The sequence below is a fragment of the Diplotaxodon limnothrissa genome, linkage group LG5 (assembly GCF_057381915.1).
Source record: "Diplotaxodon limnothrissa isolate DT_005_m linkage group LG5, D_limnothrissa_male_GT1.1, whole genome shotgun sequence".
Lineage (NCBI taxonomy): Eukaryota > Metazoa > Chordata > Actinopteri > Cichliformes > Cichlidae > Diplotaxodon > Diplotaxodon limnothrissa.
This window is the reverse complement of record NC_140600.1, coordinates 12,417,475-12,435,181: the sequence shown is the minus strand read 5'-3', so window position 1 is coordinate 12,435,181 and position 17,707 is coordinate 12,417,475. Positions and strand designations below refer to the sequence as shown.

The 17,707-nt window shown below is 39.3% G+C and overlaps 2 protein-coding genes and 5 non-coding genes across 7 annotated transcripts; 5 read left to right on the top strand and 2 right to left on the bottom strand.

Moving 5' to 3' along the window:
- Positions 1-173: 173 nt before the first annotated feature.
- Positions 174-13,044, top strand: stimate (STIM activating enhance). Its single transcript, XM_085353865.1, has 8 exons — positions 174-1,131; positions 3,820-3,868; positions 3,967-4,062; positions 4,168-4,289; positions 4,528-4,640; positions 6,784-6,861; positions 7,263-7,406; positions 12,132-13,044. Exons 1-8 carry the CDS (start codon positions 906-908, stop codon positions 12,243-12,245), a joined length of 942 nt encoding a protein of 313 aa, XP_085209991.1. The 5' UTR covers positions 174-905; the 3' UTR covers positions 12,246-13,044.
- On the top strand, positions 9,681-9,753 carry trnar-acg (transfer RNA arginine (anticodon ACG)). Its single transcript has one exon. It is a non-coding gene; the product is annotated as a tRNA-Arg (tRNA).
- trnar-acg (transfer RNA arginine (anticodon ACG)) lies at positions 10,486-10,558 on the top strand. The gene has a single exon. It is a non-coding gene; the product is annotated as a tRNA-Arg (tRNA).
- trnar-acg (transfer RNA arginine (anticodon ACG)) lies at positions 11,303-11,375 on the top strand. The gene has a single exon. It is a non-coding gene; the product is annotated as a tRNA-Arg (tRNA).
- Positions 13,045-14,283: 1,239 nt separating the features above from the next.
- Positions 14,284-14,355, bottom strand: trnae-cuc (transfer RNA glutamic acid (anticodon CUC)). Its single transcript has one exon. It is a non-coding gene; the product is annotated as a tRNA-Glu (tRNA).
- A 1,437-nt stretch (positions 14,356-15,792) lies between these two features.
- mustn1b (musculoskeletal, embryonic nuclear protein 1b) lies at positions 15,793-17,253 on the top strand. Its single transcript, XM_085353866.1, has 3 exons — positions 15,793-15,952; positions 16,055-16,178; positions 16,902-17,253. Exons 1-3 carry the CDS (start codon positions 15,944-15,946, stop codon positions 17,015-17,017), a joined length of 249 nt encoding a protein of 82 aa, XP_085209992.1. The 5' UTR covers positions 15,793-15,943; the 3' UTR covers positions 17,018-17,253.
- On the bottom strand, positions 16,361-16,432 carry trnae-cuc (transfer RNA glutamic acid (anticodon CUC)). Its single transcript has one exon. It is a non-coding gene; the product is annotated as a tRNA-Glu (tRNA).
- Positions 17,254-17,707: the final 454 nt, after the last annotated feature.

Genomic DNA, 17,707 nt, shown 5'->3' with positions numbered 1-17,707 from the left:
GCACAGGCCTCGTTTGAAGATTATTATCACTGCTATTTAAAGACAACACTGCAATAAAAGCTGAACAACACTTTTTATGCGACTCGTGTTTGTTCCTCCTTTCCCGGCATGCACTTTGTGGCTACGTGCGCGCCACGTGACCCAGCGTCTGTCAACATGAGTGGGCACTGCTGGGCAGGGGAAGCAGCTGGATAAGAGACGGGAGCTGTGACCTGCAGTTATTCACATTTATTTTTCTGTACTTTTTAAACAGACAAGCTGGTATTGTGCGCGACTGTCACGAGATGCCGGTACATGCGCCGTTTTAAACCTTACAGGAAGTATAACTTTGTCTGAAAGCTTTTGCTTAACTGAACTCAGTAGTTCGCTCCGAGGCTAGCTAGGTAGATAACGATAGCAGCACCTCAGTCGCTAGACGGTGGACGGTTTCCCCAGCAATTGAAATTTACCTCCGAGTGGCTGACATGTCCGTATAACGCGTTAAACACTTGCTGTTTAGCCGGGCTTATGTTTGTTGCTGATGTTAGTTCCCAGATTAGATTCCAGGTCGACCTAGGAAGTGTTTGCTCCACTGTGTGCGTGTACCTTTAAACTAGCTTTTTTTTTTTTAGTGTTGCATTGCCGTTTTAAACTGTGTACACGGCTCAGTTGGGACCACGCTATACGTCGTTGCAACTTCCAGCGCCGACGGCTTCACTTGTCCAGTGACAAAGAAGCTATGGATGCCTGAAGCAGGAGAATGAGTGCGAGCTTTCAATGGAGAGGATGTCACCATCTTTCACCGAAGACTGTCCTGCTTAGCGTATCGATTAGCTGACCGGCAACTTCGCAACAGAACTGGGTCCGAGCGGCTGCTGCTGCTTTTCTTCACTTTATTAATTAGTCACGTCCAGATCTTCTGTCCCATGGCTGCAGCAAGCGGGGTCAACATGCTGTCCCAGCACGGAGAGGTGGCACTGGCTGGTCCAGGAGGAGCAGGGATGCCCGCGGTGTCTCTTACCAATACATCGGTGTCTTCTACACCGACACCAGATCCCAATAACCGGGGGTGCGAGAACGGCGCCTTGATGGACTCCTTTGGGATCTTCCTGCAAGGTCTTCTCGCTGTGATGGCTTTCAGCACGCTCATGTGTAAGTATGGCTAATGCTCTGCTGTGTCAGATATCTGACACCAGCTGCTGATGTAAGCGGGTATCATCCAATAGCAACACTCTGATAATCAAATGTGATATTGATTTCAGCTGGGAGGGTTGAGGTAAATCTATACAGAGCCAGACAAACGACATTAATATGTGTAAATCTAAATGCAGGGGTTTCACTTCACTGTAACAGCATACCAATTAGAGTCACTTGTTGGGGCTTTTTTGGCTGTGTTGATCATTAAAAAAATAAAATAAAATACTTCCTCTCTGCATTTCCTGGCACATTTGACCTCTCATGCTGCATGTACTCCATATACTGCTGAACTTTGCAAAAATAAATGAAAATGACTTTGTTTGGATGTTGCTGTAGTTTTCACATTTCTGCTTGGCAGTCAGTTGAGGAAGCAATCGCAGTGGAGAAGAAAGATATAAAATGTTGCTTTCTTTTGATTGGGTGATGTGCAGATAGAAAACTGTCCTAAGTAGTTTCAGAATATGTTTTTTAAATAAAGTGCTGTATCTCAAGTGATGGTCACTCTATATATCCTGTAGGTGCTTCACAGTAATAGCTACTAATGAGGTTTCTTTGTCTCAACTAGCATATATGGATTTCAGAAGTAGAAATCATCTTATTATTATTATTATTATTATTATTATTATTATTATTATTATTATTTTATTTATTTATTTATTTAATAAACTATTTAGAGAGACCATCTTAAATAGGATTTGAAAACTGAAGTATCACTGAGTTTTCAAAACACTACTTCTTTCAGTTGTTTAGGGGTTGCCACACTGGATCACCTGCCTCTGTCTCACCCTTTAACTCGCCTCTGTGCATGTCCCTCTTCTCTACATCTGTAAACATTCTCTGTTCTTCTCACGACCTCAGAATCACAATCAGAATTAGCTTTATTGACATAAGCTCTCAATGTAAACAGAACAGACGCACAATTGCAACATGACACAGACAATAATATGTGCAATGGTGCAGAGTCCAACAACATTCCTCTCAATTGTCTGCAGCAGTAGCATAGTTTCTAACAGCACCTTCCTGGTCAACACAAACCGGTGGCAGTCATCATTAACCCAGACCTGAACCAATCTTGTTTCAAGGTTGCATTCATAATGAGCATTGTATTTAATTTCATGATGAGGGTCCTTCCTAATGGGTCTGATGTTAAGAGCGCACCGAAGTATAAATGTCTTTATAACTCAGAGAGCTCTCATACTGGGAGTTAGAAATACTGAAATAATACTTACAGTAATGTAATACTTAAAATGTGGGGCATGGGTATGAAATGGCAGGACAACCCCATTGATTGCCTTCTTTTAGTGTCCTTTACTGAGCACTCATGGTTCACTTCACCTCTTCAGACTGGACGTTTAGTTTGATCTCAGCTACACACCTGAAAAGTTTTATAAATGCATCACACACACACACACACACACACACACACACACACACACACACACACACAAAACATGTAGTAAACCTTATCAAACATGCTGTCTTATGTAGTCAACATAGATTGTAGTGCAACACTATATCTAGTTTTTCTTTTTTCTTTGGCTGTCCTTGTCTCGTGATGGCTAAATGTCATCTTGGTGACACCTACTGCAGCGTGAGACTGTTCGCTAGATTGTCTCTAGTTGCTTGTTGTCATTAAGCTCGTCTTCTTTTACTTCTCCATGTGGACAGACTGTAAAACTTTTCTTTTTACACCTCAGGCTAAGGTAGCTTTACATTAGAAATTGGCAGGCAAATGTCCATAAACACAGACAAGGAAACGCTGGCACAGAAGATTGGGTTCAGCCAGTGTCTGGCACCAAACTGGCAGCTGTGTGACCTAATGAGAGAAGCCTTAGTTTTATGTGGCTCAGCAGCCTCGCAGCAGTGAGTAGTTTTCTTTTTGTTTTTTTTTCTGGGCAGAAGGAGGAAGCAGAGGCCTCTGTCTGCCTTCACATCACACCCAGCTGTAAGTGGGGTGTGTTGGTTATGAAGTCACACTCGTTCGGAGCACAAACTGAGCTCATCGTTTTCCGTAAAAAGCAGCCCTCAGTATATATTTGGACAGAGCAACAACAACATTTAGTTTAAGTTTACAAAAGTGAGGTAGTTTGATGTCCACTTTCCATGATGGAGCCATAAAGCAAAGACTTGAGTGAAGCAGATTGCTTCCCAGAATAACAGTCACACCGATGCACACATACAGTGGCTTTAGTGTTTGTTACCCAGCAGGAGTGCTTAGCAAACAGTTCACTAATAGCTTAATTTGTACCACTTTATTTCATGTATCTTTAAATTGGGCAGACTAGATGAACAGTTTTCCTTCTAACACTGATTTATTGATTCTCTCCCTTTGCGACATTTTGAAAGAAGCATCCATTCCCTTTCACTTAAACTCTCATAGCTAGTAGTTTCATGTCAGCTTGATTAGAAACTCTTTGATTTCTCGCTTGTTCACTTAATTGACTGATATCAGGGCAACGACGGCAAGAGTCTTAGAATAAACCGGTATTCATATACGAAAGCAATAAAATGCTCACTGGAGGTTTGATGGCTCAGAGGAGGGTTGGGTAACTTTGTTTAATGAAAACAAGAGAGAATGTTTGAATGTGTGCAACTCTGTTTGCAAAATCCCACTATCTGTGTGGCACTCTCTTTCCTCTACAGTGAAGCGCTTCAGGGAGCCCAAACATGAGAGGAGACCCTGGAAGATCTGGTAAGGGAATCAAGCCAGCGCTAAATTAATTTCTATGCAAAGAAACCGCATGAGACCCACTGGAGTGCCTTGGAAGTAACGTAAGCGTGTATGTGCAGGTTTCTGGACACCTCAAAACAGGCAATTGGGATGCTCTTCATCCACTTTGCTAATGTCTATTTGTCGGACCTCACAGAGGAGGATCCCTGCTCATTGTGAGTATTTGGATGTCTCTGATAAATCAGAGTAATCTTTTTAAAATGAAGATAATTTAACTTTGTAGACACTCAGTTCACATTAATTTTCCATTTTCCCTCCAGATACCTCATTAATTTCTTGTTAGATGCTTCTCTGGGCATGTTGCTGATCTATGCAGGGGTAAGAGCTGTCAGTGCTATTGTAGAATGGAGGCAATGGGACTCCCTGCGTTTTGGAGAATACGGTGAGGACAGTGCCTGTGATGTCCAGTGGAGGGCAGTAGCTGCCCTTGCTATTATAGCGCTTCAGTGCCATTTCCTACCCTTTCAATGCTTTACTTTGTTCTGTTGGCAATTATGTAACACCAAAGCAGTGACATCTAATATTTTTGTACTATATATATGTGTGTGTGTGTGTGTGTGTGTGTGTGTGTATATGTGAAATACATAATCATGGTTTTAGACAATCATCTGTCTCCCCAGGAGAGCCAGTGCAGTGCACAGCGTGGCTGGGGCAGTGTATCCTCTACATTCTCATCATGATGTTTGAGAAAGTCCTTATCATGTTGGTCCTCCTCATCCCCCAGTGGAAGCAGGTCAGTAGAAGAGTGTGTTTTTCGTACATGATCATACTATACATGCGAGGTAAATTCACTTTACACGGGTCAGCCCTGCCTCTCACTCGGCATGCTGCTCTGGTCTTGTTTTCTACACCTGAACGTTTTGGTGGGTGTTGTGCTAGTTTGTTTAGGAGTAATTTGGGAAGTTTAGTACACAAAGATGATGCCCAGAGAACTTGTGTAAATACAGTAAAGCATGGTTATAGAGAGTTATTATATTTTTGTAATTTCTACAATTTAGTTTAGGTTCAGCTAGTTTCCAGAGTTTCAGTTTAGTTTTTTGGAAATGTTTTAGTTTAATTCATGTTAATTTCAGTCTTAGTCTTTATTAATTATTGTTTGGAGGGCATATATCAGTGGTAAGATCTACAAAAATCAGTACAGATATTTAAAAAAAAAAAACAACACTTTTTGAAAGCAGTTGACTCAGTGTTGTCGACATCAAGTCTCAGTAAATAATATATTAAACCTCATGAAGCAACTTTTAATTTAATTTTTTTTTTACCAATCCAACAAATACAAATTTTGTGCTATATTTTAGTTTAGTTTTTTCAAATGTGTAGTTTTTATATTTATATAGTTTCAGGTTTTATTTAGTTATATTTAACAATAATAACCTTGGTCCTACATCACTGTGTATACAATAAGGCACACTTAAACAGCATTTTCTGAGTCATTACTCAAAAGCATTTGTAAGTAATGATTTATATTTTTAAGTATTCCCTGGAGAAGGTATTTTGTTATGCTACTAACAGTTTTACTTTCACATTGAGATATACACTTACATAATTACCATTTAATAATTAAATTAATCTCACAAATGATGAGGACACACAGCATCTTTCTTTGGGTGTTTCAGTATGAGCACAAAGCTAACAGCCAAGCAAGTTGTCCAAAGAGCACTTAACTGTGATTTTAATATTGCAGCATTAGAAAAAGAGTCTGTAATCCATCACTGTGTTTGTTACCTGCTGAAGGTCAGCCTCTGGCAGTTTGACTGGGGTTAGTGTACACTCGGGTTTAACTTCACTCTGGGTTCTTCAGTACTACCTTTGTTGGCTCTGCAGATGTTTTCAGAGTCTGTGTGGTGTGAGCAGCAGTTGTTCCTGGCCCAGGGTGCAGCTTGCATTTAATTGAGAAACTATTGCATTCATTCCCCTGCTGGACTTGACCCAGGGGCACTGAAAGCATTAATTCCTAACCACTGGGCCTCCAAAGACAGTTTTTTCATGCCCAAAACAGTTTGTTGTGCTGTACTTTAGCAATTGTGGCGCACTGATTATTTGAGACCTCAGTGTTGGGGGGGGGGGATGAACGCACCTCAGGCCATGCGGTGACTACGTAAGCTACGCAAATTACGTGCGGGATCCGCCTTTCCCTCGTCTCACTATGAGCGTCGGTCGTTGACAACTTCTATACATGATAGAAAAGTTCTTCTTGTCGGGAAAGAAAAAAAAAAGCCTTCAGAGTAAAGTGTCGTTACGGCAGTGAGGTAAAAATGTGGCCTCTCCTCCAGATTTCACCGAATAACAGCAGCGTTAACGTGCTAGCTAGCAGAGCACATCCAAGGTGGGAGAGCATCTTTTGGCGTCTTCGCCTCTTTTATTTAAAAAAAATTTAGTAGTTCTGTGGTTTTGTGTCCGGTTAAAGTAACAGTAATTTTCATTTTAGTCTGTGCGTGAAATAATGGTCTAAAACCACGGGGTTACAGCTAAAAAAAATAAATAAATAGAAATAAAAGGTTGTTTATCTGCAACACGTTAATTTAACGGTAATACTGCTGTAATTGTAGTAACCGCGATTTACAGCACAGGGATGATGCCTCATTGATGCCTATCTATGCATACTATACAGTCTGCAGATTTGCCAGCTTTCCTCTTTCTTTCCTTTGTATTTGCAGCAGCTGTTTTCCATTCAGCTTGTTTTCTTAAATGCCGCACATTTGCTTATATTTGCTTATATTTCGCTTGAATATGACAGACCCGTCCCGACCCCATTTAAGACTATAATATTGTCATTGTACAATAATATTATGGGCTGCATGTTTAACCATCAAAAGTTAATGCTGTCACTAAGTGCAACATTATATTTGTGCTTGTTGTGTTTGTTTGTGTGGCAGCTGGCACTCCTCAAGCCTATACACAATCCTGCCCTGGAACTGGCCATCGTTATGCTCATCGTTCCGTTCTTCGTAAATGTAAGTCTGCCCTTATCTTATCTTTCTTCTCTTTTTTGTCTGAATTTTACATCTCCTGCAAAACCAATATTACATGTCTAGCAGGGGTGGAAGAAAAATTGTTTAATTTGAGGACCTAGTTTGTAGTTGAAACAATGTGATAAATCACAATGTATGTTACTCAACAAATCAAAAAATGTTACAAGTCACAATTACATGAATGAAGTGAGTGAAGTACTGCGATAATATTGTGTCACTAACGTGCAGTGAGACATTGTCATTGGTTACCAAAATCATCAGTGCCCATTGTATTGCATGCACACAAAGGTAAAAGCTGTTTCTCTAGTTTTGGTGGATTTTTAAAAACCGCTTGAATCAGTTCTGTAGAAAAATCATCCACCTGTATTTTCTGTGTCACGTAGGCCCTAATGTTCTGGGTAGTAGATAATTTCTTAATGAAGAAGCATAGGACAAAAGCAAAGCTTGAAGAGAGGGAAGAGGACTCACGGGGGAACGGCAAGGTGCGATACAGAAGAGCTCTTTCCCATGATGACTCGGAGTCAGAGGTAAGTTTAACTGGAAAGCTAATGCTAAAGGAGACAGATTCAACTGACACATACCATTTTCATTTCTTCAGTCCATCTGTGTCTCTCTGTCTCTCTTTTTTTTAACCCAGTAATCTTCTTTTGAGCTCAAACCTAATAAAAAGTGGTACATCGCATTTTTTGATTTGATTGATTTGATTTTTATTGATTAGCATTCAAATATCTCAGTGAAGACATAATAAAGATTACCACAAAGCAAGAAAGCATGAGACAAGGCTAATCAAAAGGTATTGGCTGAAGCATTTGCTTATTACCCCAACCCTTTTAACAAAAGATCTTTTTGCATGCAGCTCCTGTACACAGGGCTCGAAGCAAAGAATAAAACAAAGCAAAAACAAAACAAACAAACAAGATAAGTAACTACATCAAAGCAAAAGAATCAAGAGTTTGGTTTTTGTTTTTGTTTTTTTTGCTCTTTTCATTCTTGATTTATTTATTTTTTATATATATATATATATATATATATATATATATATATATATATATATATATATAAATTTTTTTTTTTTTTTTTTTTTTTTTTTCTTCTAATACTCTACTTTTAAACAAGGAAAATGAACTACACCTTTTTTAAATCACTGTCATAACTATTCCACAGGTTAACTCCTCTAACAGAAACACATCTCTGCTTTATATTTGTCCTTATCTTGTTTTTTTAAAGAAATCTGTTCCCCTTAAGTCATATTGACTCTCTCTGACTTTGAACGGCTTTTGAGTACTGGGGCAAAGCAAGTTATTTTGTGCTTTATACATTATCTGTGCCATTTTATATTCAACTAAATCATAAAATTTCTGGGTATTCAGATTAATAAACAAAATGTTAGTTGGTTCTATATAGTTTGATTGGTTTATAATTCTTATAGCTCTTTTTTGTAACTTGAAAATAGGAAGAGTGTTCGTTTTATATGCATTACCCCATATTTCCAGACAATAAGTCATATATGGAAGCAACAGAGTACAATAAAGTGTGTATAATGATTTTTTGTTCAGGACATTTACACAGTAAATGTTTCAGTGCTACTGTGGTCCTCTAACTAGTGGTTTACTTTATAGCTGGTAAACTAGTGTTTACATATCTCTTCTCCACACACACACACACACAGTATTCATTCATCATTCATTCAATAACATTTTTCAAATGTTAGGACAGATAGGATGGCATCTCCATAAAACCTCTCTTGACATGTCTAGATGACATTAAAGCTTGGTTGGCTCTAAACTTTTTAAATTTTAATGAAAAGAAGACAGAAGTGTTGGTGTTTGGACCCAGTGGTCCCTGTGAGTCCTCCTCTGTTGTTTTAGGATCCCTGGAAGTCTATTTTAAATCTGTTGTTACTGACCTTGGTTTTAAGTTGGACAGTGATTTTAAATTGGACAACCAAATCAGAGCAGTGGTGAAGTCCAGTTTTTATCATTTAAGGCGACTGGCAAGAGTAAAATCTTTTCTTTCGAGGCAGCACCTTGAAACAGTGATCCATGCTTTTATTTCTTCCCGCCTGGACTACTGTAACTCACTTTATGTGGGGGTCAGTCAGTCATTGCTCTCACGTCTGCAGCTGGTTCAAAATGCGGCTGCACGACTCCTAACAGGAACTCGAAAAAGAGAGCATATAACCCCCGTGCTGGCCTCTCTGCACTGGCTGCCTGTGTCTTTTAGAGTTAATTTTAAAATTCTTATGTTTGTTTTTAAATGCCTTCACAGTCTTGCCCCGCCTTACCTCTCTGAGCTTCTTCATCCCCACATACCCACAATACCCTGTCGGTCTCTCAGGTCAGCTGACCAGCTGCTCCTGGAGGTACCGAGATCCAGGAGGAAGCTCAGAGGGGACAGGGCCTTCTCTATTGTGGCTCCAAAATTATGGAATAATTTGCCCATGCATGTTAGAGAGGCCCCTTCACTGTCCACTTTTAAATCACGTCTTAAAACCCACTTTTATTCCTTGGCTTTTAACCTCAGTGAGACTTAGTTTCTCTTTTAATTGAAGTAGTTATTTAATTAATGATTTCACTCTTCTTTTATTTGTTCTTTATTTATATCTCATGTAATTTTATTTTACAGTTCCAATGTACAGCACTTTGTGTCAGCTGTGGTTGTTTTAAAGTGCTTTATAAATAAAGTTGATGAGATAGTCCCTAGATTTTCTGGAATTTTATACTGTTATGCGCATACTGTTACCATACCACAGAGTTGTGGACACACACGTATTTGTGTAGGCGGCTCCTTCGTTCTGCAGCGGGCCAGTGGCGCAATGGATAACGCGTCTGACTACGGATCAGAAGATTCTAGGTTCGACTCCTGGCTGGCTCGTAGCTTTTTTTTTTTTTTTTTGCTTTTTTTTTTTCTTTTCTTTTCCTTTTGGTGTTAGATTGACAGTAGTACTCAGTGACTGTTGTCCCTTGCTGGAAGTTTTTTTTTTTTTTTTTTTTGAAGGGGGGGCAGTGTTCTTGTTTCCTTAGCAGGTGTTGATTAGGAAAATGAAATGATCCAGACAGGGTGTAGCATTTTAAACAGTTGTTAGATTAAAATTTAAAAAGTAAAGTAAAGGATACATGGGAGAAATAGTCTTTGCAATGTTTGTTCATCAGAGGGCACTCAGCAACTTTGCTGTTAGAAACATGCCACAAAGTCAACAACCGGCTGGTCCAAGTAGAGTAGGGCAGAGTATAAATGCGTATTATTATTTTCATGTTATCTTAGCAAGGACTCAGAAATCAATACACATATTATTATCCTTTGACTGAAATGATTTTTGGCCTGTAAAATTGGTGGTTGTTTATAAGTTCATGTGCAGTGTTACAGATTTGTATATATTTGATGTATGTATGTTCAATCTCAAAGCAATATCAGGCTTACTTTTGAGGCATTTGAACACTGTAGCAGTCATGCAGCGTTGACAAACGCAAGCTTTGTGTTACTTCCTTCTTCTTGTGTGTTGCTGTTGAATACCACATGCAGTCAGCAGAGCAATAGACTGTGGGGGATGGGCTGAGCTGTAGTAAAACGCATGTATTCCTGTAGGGAGGCACTGCATTCCACTGCGGGCCAGTGGCGCAATGGATAACGCGTCTGACTACGGATCAGAAGATTCTAGGTTCGACTCCTGGCTGGCTCGTATATGTTTTATTTTCTGGGTTGCTTTGATTTGGTTGAAATAATAGAAGCAATTATTGTTATTCTTGCATAAGATGAGAACAGTCATACTATGAATACATTTTCTCTGACCTACTTAACGCTATAGTAAAATTACAGCATAACTTCGTTAAATAAAGCTACAATGACTAGCTTTTAAGATTCAGGAGTTTGTAACCTTTTCTGTGGAGAGATTTTAGGGCATTTTGTGACCACAATATTGAGCATAAGTCCAGTATTTAATCACTCTCCAAATTCCTCTTTATGAAAAACACAACAACTCTCCTTAAAGGGGACCTGAAACACTGCACATATAAAGGCTAATTTACACGATAGAGCACTGCTCTCAACCACTGACATGGATGTAACAGAATCAATAACTCAGAGGAAAATAAAGACACTAAAACCAAAAATCAGTTTAAGGGGATCACATTTGTGCTGTCTTTGCTGCAACAATGAGTTTTAATTAATTGGTTGTTAATGTCTAGCGTTTCTTGTCCCCTTTAACGCAGTCATCTTTTCCCTCCTATTTATTTGTGAAGTAGTGTTTACTCCAGCTTCTGTTAGGATGTGTTTACATTGTGAAACAACATCAAATGGATTTTGAAAGCATGAAAGGTCACAGCAGTGCAGTTTAGCTTCCCTTTCCAAGAAAGTGTTGCTGCTACACGTGGACCTTGCACCCAGGGCACAACTGTGGGGGATGGGCCACAGTGGTTGAACCATGGGGCCAGTGGCGCAATGGATAACGCGTCTGACTACGGATCAGAAGATTCTAGGTTCGACTCCTGGCTGGCTCGGAACTTTTCTTTTTTCTTTCTGGGGTTACATTGACAGTAGTACTCAGTAAAGTCTTTCTTTTTTTTGTTTCCTTTTCCACATGTTAAAATACAAAATTAGCAGGGGTTGATTATGAAATGATGCAGACATGTATTGGCTTTTTAAACAGTTGTTAAGTGAAACTTTAATTCGACTCCTCGCTGGCTTGTGATCTTTTCATGTATTAAGTTGTGCTATTACTTTAGATTTTGTTAGTTTGTAAAATAAAACAGTCATTCCCACTGTTTTTTTTGTTTTTTTTTTCTTAGTGAGAATATTAGACAATATAAAATTATGCTATCATGCTTTCGTATTATGCTCATTTGGGAGCTCGAGTTTTATGTGGGAGGTCTTCTTTGTTAGGTTTATGTGCACAGACTTTCTTTTCATGTATTTTTTTGAGCAAGGTTAAAAACAAAAAAAGCTACATCAGCAATGAGGTTGTGAGGCTAGATTGGAATATGATTGTGCTTTTATGGGAACGGGCTCTAAAACATCTGGAGGGCAAATATAAAAAGAAATATTTCTGTGTTTATCCCCATTGTGTGATCAAGCACTTTAGAGTAAACAGTGCACCTGGGAGTCAACATGATAATGATGATGGCAGTCATCGTGGATCTTTTTTTTTTTTCTTGTTTTTGTTTGTTTGTTTGTTTGTTTGTTTTTTAAATGTAACCGTTAACCTCGTCTAACCTTTGAGGTTTGATATATCTCTGTCTCTCCTTCGTTTTCCTCAGATCCTTTTCTCTGCAGATGACGAAATGGATGAGTCTGATGAAGACGATGTCCGTCGACTCACTGGTGTGAAGATGGTGAAAAAGAAGAAGCTTCGCATGGGGATCCCTGTCTGACCTGCGTGCCTAGCTTTACTGTTAGGATCAAAAAGTCTGCGTACATTTCCCCGTTCCCCTACAGATTGTGTGATATTGCCTTCAATCAGTGACCTTCAATTACAAAATAATACACTGTATCTGAAGCTCCTTTACCATTGGCTCCTGGAGGACAGCTATATGAACTTTTTTTTTTAGCAGTCGACCATTTTTCTTTCCTTTGTTTTGTTTTTTTTTTTTTATCATTGTTTATTTTAAACATGGCTCTCATGATGTGAGTGTTGTGTTTCAGGACACTGGGAAAAACAATGAGTGAAGTTACTGTTAAATCCTTAATGTAATAGGAAAACTGAACTGGCTCCAGCAGAGCCAAATATGATGTACTGGGTTACATTTGATATCCTTCCGAAGTGCACCCTCCTCCCCCCAAAACAAACAAACAAAAATGAGCAAACAAACAAAAAAAAGATGTATTCCTTGTGTTCATTCCACGTTAACATCTGTCCTGTTGTCGTCACATGTAGATGCCCCACCATGGCCTGTGTTATACGTGTGTCTGTGACGGTGTGTACAATTGCACACCCTTTAACTTTAACAGGAGCATTATGTCAGGTTTTGAATCACTGTATTGACTCTACCGTATATCTTGTACGTGATGTTACATTAGTCGAATGGAGCACATTAATCCTTGCAGCAATCTTCCATTTCTTTTAACAAAGACATCTGAAGTCTCTTTTGAACTGTTGAACCTGTAAGACTGCAAGCGCTGCACTGCAGCATCCTTCTAATGTCAACTCAGCCACTGTTTTTTCTGTAAGCAAACGACTGCAACATGTCTGACTCTTTTACTGATGTGCTCTGACTGTATGTTTTAGTCCTTGAATGTACTTTTTTTTTTTTTTTTTTTTTAAGTTTTGAGTGTTTTACTTTCGGGCCAAAAAAGGTGAGTATGCTCATCCCAAAAGTGTTTTTTCAGTAAATATGGGAACAGGTTCTTGCACAATTTCCCATTTTTCTCAGCTTTTGCCTTTCCCCGTTCTAATGTGTGGGGTTTTTTTGTTTTGTTTTTTTCCTTTGTTATTGTTGTGTTTTTGTTTTGTAGTTCCAACAATGTGCCTGAGTTAAATTACCAGCAGTCTTTTTATTTTTGGTTTTGGTTCGGTTTTGTTTTCTTTGACTGTTTTAAGCAGAGCTCGAGATCTCCAGAGGGGTATACTACGAAGACAGTTTTAACACAGCCAGGCTTTCTTTGTGTTAGTATCATCTTATTAGTACATGCACATTCCAGTAAAAATGTGGAACTTCATTCAGTGGTTTATTAAGATACAGCTTAACAACTTGCACAAATGAAATACATTCCCCTAGCATAGAATCTACATTGCGCTTAACACATGCTGTAAGTGAAAATGTGAGACTTCTGCTAATTTTTAAACTGAAACTCAGAACATAACCTGCTCCTGTCCAGTAATGGAGTCACATTAGTGACACAAAACTCTGAGTTTATGCTCAACATAGTTTTCTAAACCACTAATCTCACTTTGCAGTACACCCCTCAGGCATGAAGCACCATCCAGCAGGCTCTAATCTTAAGAATGTGACGTACATAGACCTCTAAACTGTAAACAGTAAGTGCAGACCAGGCAGCTGAGAGAAAGGGTGTGCTTGTGTGTGTGATTTAACACACACACACTAGTGTGTGTATATAAACTGGCATGTCCTGAATATATGTGTGACTGCTGGTCCTGTTTAAAGTAAAAGGCGTGACTTAAACTACAATGATTACGGTGCTGCTGATGATTTCATTCTGATGTTTTTGGCATGTTGGTAAAGAAGGAAAGACTGTGCGTTTTTAAAAAGGGGAAAGTACGGGACAGTGCAGAAGTCATGGTAACTGTCAGCTGAACTAGGACAAAGAGGGCTTTAGTATTTTGCAGAGCTTAATCTACTTCATGAACAACATCTGATGGAAATAAGTTATCATATAAATGCTTTCCAAATAAACGGTATGATACAGAATGAAAGTAGTGGATTACCTTTCTGTTGTGGCAGAGAAAAGGTGTTCCCTGACCGGGAATCGAACCCGGGCCGCGGCGGTGAGAGCGCCGAATCCTAACCACTAGACCACCAGGGATTGAAAGGGACCACGGTGTGACGTCATAAAATGTGTAAACGCATTTATGTTAAAAAAAACAAAGGGGGATGATGTTCATCCCAAAACTGTTTTTCATACCTTGACTTTTAAACTTTGTATTTATTTTATAAAAGTGAGATTCAAAGATATTCATTGATATCTGCATTTGTTTTGTTTTGTTTTTTTAAAGCCATGTTTAAACAACAAAATTACAACACGGTGATGATTTCAGCATCTCTTTAGTTGTGGGGATTGCTTGCTGTTTACCACTAGGGGTAACGCTTTCCTTATCAGAGTCGACCGGTAATGATTGTGTTCCCAGAAATAGATCTGCTTTCAGCAAATACACATGCAGTAATTAAGCACCAGGAGCCATTCTTAGGGGCTCTTTACAGTTCACGACATGTTGGATCAACAGCTTAATTTAAAAGGCACCTTTTGTCTCTTTGTCTAAGACTTTTTGTCTATTTATTACTTTTACTGTAAGTACCATGTTCTGCTCAAAAACATATAATTTGTTGCGTTTGATATTTTAAGTGTTGTGGTTTTAAATGCTGATGATGGAGCTCCAAGCCAGTTGTTTAAGGGTGAAGGATATATTTAACGGGCCAGCATAAACATACATGCGTAATGAGATGCTCTAAACATCGCACTGGGAAAAGTCTTAATAATCATCATAATCATCATCTGCACAAACGGGTAATCCAAATGATGGCTAAAAGTCCTATAACTGCTTTGACTGCTCTAAGTGGGTAACAATCACATACAAACAGTAACGAGTCTTACTGTGTGTCACTGAGTTAAAACAGTGATGAGTCGGTGTTTCCATGATCCCACAGCTCACACCTTGAATTTAAACACTGATGCCAAGTCTAATGAGTAATATTGCCTAAACTGTTTGCTTACTTGTTCCAGGCTAAAAAGAAAAGTGTAAACGCATTTAAAACAATCCGGATCGAGTGCATAAAGTAACATGATATTAAGTCCTAATGGTCCATACGAACAGATTTGGCAGAGAATGCGTACTGAAAACACAACTGGTCCAGATTGACATTTGGGCGGCTCTTACTGGTCCAGCCCTTATTTTGATGGTTAACTGGCTGAAAATGCTTTTTATGACATCCCAACAAGAAACATCCTCTTGCCTAAATCAAGTTATTGAACTGAGTAAGCAGATTCCCAAGAACTGGCTCTACAAGGCGGTACTGCTGGGTGGTGATCACTAGTTTAATGTAGTCCAAAGTGCAAAGCTCTACAGAGACATTTTCAAAAGAGGATGTGAGTGCAGGGTTAACTGGAGGAGGAGGTGTAGCCTTCTGCCACTCCTGTTGTGTCTTGAAATTGTCAGCTGTTGGCCTGTAAGCTTATCGTTAACCCCATTCCAGCTGTACTATCCTTCACGTCACACCTAATAATACACTGTGACAACAGGCAGTGGAACCGATGGCAGGGGGGGCCTGACTGACTCACTGCAGGCTGACACAGGACTATATATAATGTCTGGGGGACAGACACACACACACAACAGAATAACAACCAACAAATCAATTACACTGTCTGCGGGATCAGAGCACCAACTCTAACAGCCATGTCACAGGTACGTTACATCACCTCACATACAGCAAATGAATACACAATGAATCCACGCTTTACCAGAGAGTCACATACGTTTTATTTGCCCTTGTTTTTTTTACTGTAGCCAGGCGAGGTAAAAAAGAAGAAGCGCCCACCGATGAAGGAAGAGGACCTCAAAGGAGCCCGCAGTAAACTGGGACTGAAGGGCGAGGTTAAGAGTAAGACCTATGAGGTCATGGTGGAGTGTGGTGAGTAAAGTCTTTGCTGTCTGCAAAGGCATTATGTCTTCCTGGAATAACAAGTATGAACTCATGGGCGCATAGACCGTAAACATGACTATGTATATCTCGTAAAAACAGACTAGTTGACTTTGTGTTGTATTCGTGTCCGATTGTTTAAAAGAGAGAGAGAGGGGGGGGAAAAAAACGAGTTCCCTGACCGGGAATCGAACCCGGGCCGCGGCGGTGAGAGCGCCGAATCCTAACCACTAGACCACCAGGGAGAGCTGAAACTACGAAAACATGTATCACTTTTAAAGGATACACCGACGATGAGTTCCCCGTGTTTCGTGTAGTTTTCTTGATAATAAATCACCAATGGTTTCTGTCGGAGTGAGTGGAGGGACATTTTATAGCTTCTTCAAACATTGACATTGGACTCTATGAAGAAGTAAATACAGAAAAAAAGTCCTACGACAGCACTATCTCACGAACATTGCACACATACACATCCATATAAGTGTACTAGATGTCCACACTCCAAACACCTCATAGTCTGATATAGTTTTAATAGCAGCTTACTTGGACATGACGTTGAATGATTAGTATTCCTTTGGGGTTGGTGCCTGGTACTAAGAAGTGCCTGATTAAAAATTTGAATGTCAAATTCTCAACTATGAATCGAGGAAGTGCCACAAATAGAGAGTGTTTTTCTGACATGTGTCTTGTGTCTCTGTCTCGTTCTGTGATCAGAACGCGCGGGCAAAGTTGCTCCATCTGTGTTCAGTGGTGTGAGGACAGGAAAGGAGACCGTGCTTGACCAGCCCACATCTGCCAAAGCTCCTGGAGCCAGTGTGTTCAGCAAGTGAAGCACACTGCAACCTGAAACCAAACAAATAGCACAGGATGAACATGCACACTGTTGGCTTTGTGCTTCAGACTCAGAGACTTTTAAGTGTGTGCTTCTTCCTGCTTTAATGAAAAATGTAAGAAAGATTAATTGAAGACAGATGAATGTGGTTCATTGCTATGATTATATATTGTGAAAAAAATGTTTGTTTTTTTACTTGTGTTCAGCATTTTCCTAAATAAACTCTCACTGTGACAAGCAACCTTAAGACTTTTATTTCAACATATTATAATCTGCTTATTGTAATCCAATTATTGTAAAAGTAAAAAAAAAAAAAACACTTTCGAACAAATGTTTTTTAATGCAAATGTGCACATCTGCACCAAAATACAAATGTGTGATAAATCCTGATGTTCTATTATTGTACAGGACTGTAAAGCTCTTTCTTTTAAAGTTATGTGTTAACAAATCTCTAGATTTTCAGAGGCCTTCCCTTAGTATCAAAAAAATAAATGTTCATTTGTTGTATTTTAAACGCTGATCCCTAACTAGTGAACAAATAGAAATGTGGGGGTTGGTCAGCATAGTGCCACAAAATGAGTTACCAGATCTGGCTAGGTCTGGAATAGAGAAGAGCCAACATCAATAGTTGTTTGCCAAAATTGCAACACAACAAATAAGCAGACAAAAATCTAGTTTACTGTCTGCG

Coding starts and splice junctions, on each gene's coding strand:
- stimate (XM_085353865.1), top strand. CDS start 906: ATGGCTGCAGCAAGCGGGGTCAACATGCTGTCCCAGCACGGAGAGGTG. Junction 3,869..3,966: donor AGGAGACCCTGGAAGATCTG/GTAAGGGAATCA, acceptor GTGTATGTGCAG/GTTTCTGGACACCTCAAAAC. Junction 4,290..4,527: donor CCTGCGTTTTGGAGAATACG/GTGAGGACAGTG, acceptor CTGTCTCCCCAG/GAGAGCCAGTGCAGTGCACA.
- mustn1b (XM_085353866.1), top strand. Junction 16,179..16,901: donor TGAGGTCATGGTGGAGTGTG/GTGAGTAAAGTC, acceptor TTCTGTGATCAG/AACGCGCGGGCAAAGTTGCT.